At 53.4% G+C, this 2,143-nt stretch overlaps 1 protein-coding gene across 1 annotated transcript in view; it reads right to left on the reverse strand.

Moving 5' to 3' along the window:
- LOC130587457 (protein S100-A4-like) overlaps positions 1–1,681 on the reverse strand; it is a 4,172-nt gene extending 2,491 nt beyond the window's left edge. Inside the window, exons 1-2 of the mRNA XM_057388433.1 lie at positions 1,623–1,681; positions 4–157 (exon numbers count right to left, since the gene is read on the reverse strand). Of these exons, the coding sequence (XP_057244416.1) occupies positions 4–141 (138 nt within the window). The 5' untranslated portion in view covers positions 142–157; positions 1,623–1,681. The remainder of the gene's footprint in view (positions 1–3; positions 158–1,622) is intronic.
- Between the last annotated feature and the right edge of the window lie 462 nt (positions 1,682–2,143).

Below are 2,143 nucleotides of genomic sequence, written 5' to 3' on the forward strand. Positions count from 1 at the left end.
CACGCTAAAGCTCGGCAGCTCCTTAGTCAGCATCTCCTTAAGCTCGGCTTTGCTCAGTTTGTATTTGTCGCCCTCCTTGCCCGAGTATTTGTGGAAGGTGGTGACCATGATGGCCATCGCCTGCTCCAGGGGACACGCCATGGCCACTGCGGCGACTCTGGGGACACGAGGGGACAAATTCGGTGCCATCGCAGCCCCGTCCCCAATTCCACCCCCCTCCCGCTCCCAAAATCCCGAAAAAAAAAAGGAGGAAATCCAAATTTCAATCCCGGGTTTAACCCCTCGGGTGAAATCCCGATTTTAACCCCGCGAATGAAATCCAAATTTCAAGCCCGCGGGTGAAATCCAAATTTCAATCCCGGGTTTAACCCCGCGGGTGAAATCCCGGGTTTAACCCCTCGGGTGAAATCCCGGGTTTAACCCCGCGGGTGAAATCCAAATTTCAACCTCCCGGGTTCAACCGCGCGGGTTAAATCCCCGGTTTAACCCCGCGGGTGAAATCCCGGGTTCAACTTCTCCAGTTAAATCCAAATTTTAACCCCGCGGGTGAAATCCCGGGTTTAAACTCTCGGGTTAAATCCATGGTTCAACCCCTCAGGTAAAATTCCGAGTTTAACCCTTCGGCTGAAATCCCGGGTTCAACCCCGCGGGTGAAATCCCGGGTTTAACCCCGCGAATGAAATGCAGATTTTAACCCCGCAAATGAAATCCAGATTTTACTCCCACGGGTGAAATCCCGGGTTCAACTTCGCGGGTGAAATCCAAATTTTAACCCCGCGGGTTCAATCCAAATTTCAATCCCGGATTCAACCCCGCGGGTGAAATCTCGGGTTTAACCCCCCGGGTGAAATCCAAATTTCAATCCCGGGTTTAACCTCTCGGGTGAAATCCCGATTTTAACCCCGCGAATGAAATCCAAATTTTAACCCCTCGGGTGAAATCCCGGGTTCAACTTCGCGGATGAAATTCCGGGTTTAACCCCGCGGGTGAAATCCCGAGTTCAATTTCTCGGGTTAAATCCCGGGTTTAACCCCTCGGGTGAAATCCAAGTTTCAATCCCGGGTTTAACCCCTCGGGTGAAATCCAAATTTCAACCCCGCGGGTGAAATCCCGAGTTCGACTTCTCGGGTTAAATCCCGAGTTTAACTCCGTGGGTGAAATCCAAATTTTAACCCAGTGTTCAGCCCCTCGGGTGAAATCCCGGGTTTAACCCCGCGGGTGAAAAAATCCGAATTTCCATCCCGGGTTCAACCCCGCGGGTGAAATCCCGGGTTTAACCCCGCGAATGAAATGCAGATTTTAACCCCGCGAATGAAATCCAAATTTTAACCCCACGGGTGAAATCCCGGGTTCAACTTCGCGGATGAAATCCCGGGTTTAACCCCTCAGCTGAAATCCCGGGCTTAACCCCGCGAATGAAAAACAAATTTCAACCTCGCAGGTGAAATCCCGGGTGAAATCCTGGGTTTAACCCCCCGGGTGAAATCCCGGTTTTAACCCCTCGAGTAAAATCCAAATTTCAACCCCTCGGGTGAAATAATCCGCATTTCCAGGGGTGGAAAATCCCCGAGCTGGGGCGGGGCAGCATCTGGAGAACATCTGGAARATAAAACCGGACTCACCGAGAGCTCGGGCGGAGCGGGCGGAAGAGGAGCAGCGCTCTGAGCTCGGTTTTATAACCCGGCCTAAGCCACACCCGGCCGGGGAGGCACAGCCTGCCCGGACACGGCTGGAAAAGGAAAAAAAAAGGAGGAGAAAGGCGAACTTTGGGAGCGGCTCGGGTTTTGAGTCAGCGGAAAAAAAAAAATAAAAAATAAAATGCGCACCGGGGGATGGGCAGGGAGCGCCCGGTGCGAGAAAATCCCCCGGTTTTGGGGTGTCCCGGTGGGGTCTCCGGTTCCGAGAGGGTTAGGCCGGGTTTTTGYGCTGATTTGGTTTTTTTGGGGGTTTTTTTGGGTTTTTTTTTTGTTGTTTTTCAGTCGCCTGGCAGCGGTTTGTGTTTGCCAACGGCGTTGTGTAACGGAGCCGCTCCCGGTGGCACCGGGAACCGGCGATTCCCAACCCCCCCAAAAACCCACCGGGGTGACAGAAAAAACGGGGACAAACCCCCGCTGTCCCAGCGAGCGGGGACCCCTCCCCAAAT

Source organism: Malurus melanocephalus, unplaced genomic scaffold (assembly GCF_030028575.1).
Source record: "Malurus melanocephalus ecotype Western Australia unplaced genomic scaffold, MMel_1.1 scaffold_1922, whole genome shotgun sequence".
Taxonomy (NCBI): Eukaryota; Metazoa; Chordata; class Aves; order Passeriformes; family Maluridae; genus Malurus; species Malurus melanocephalus.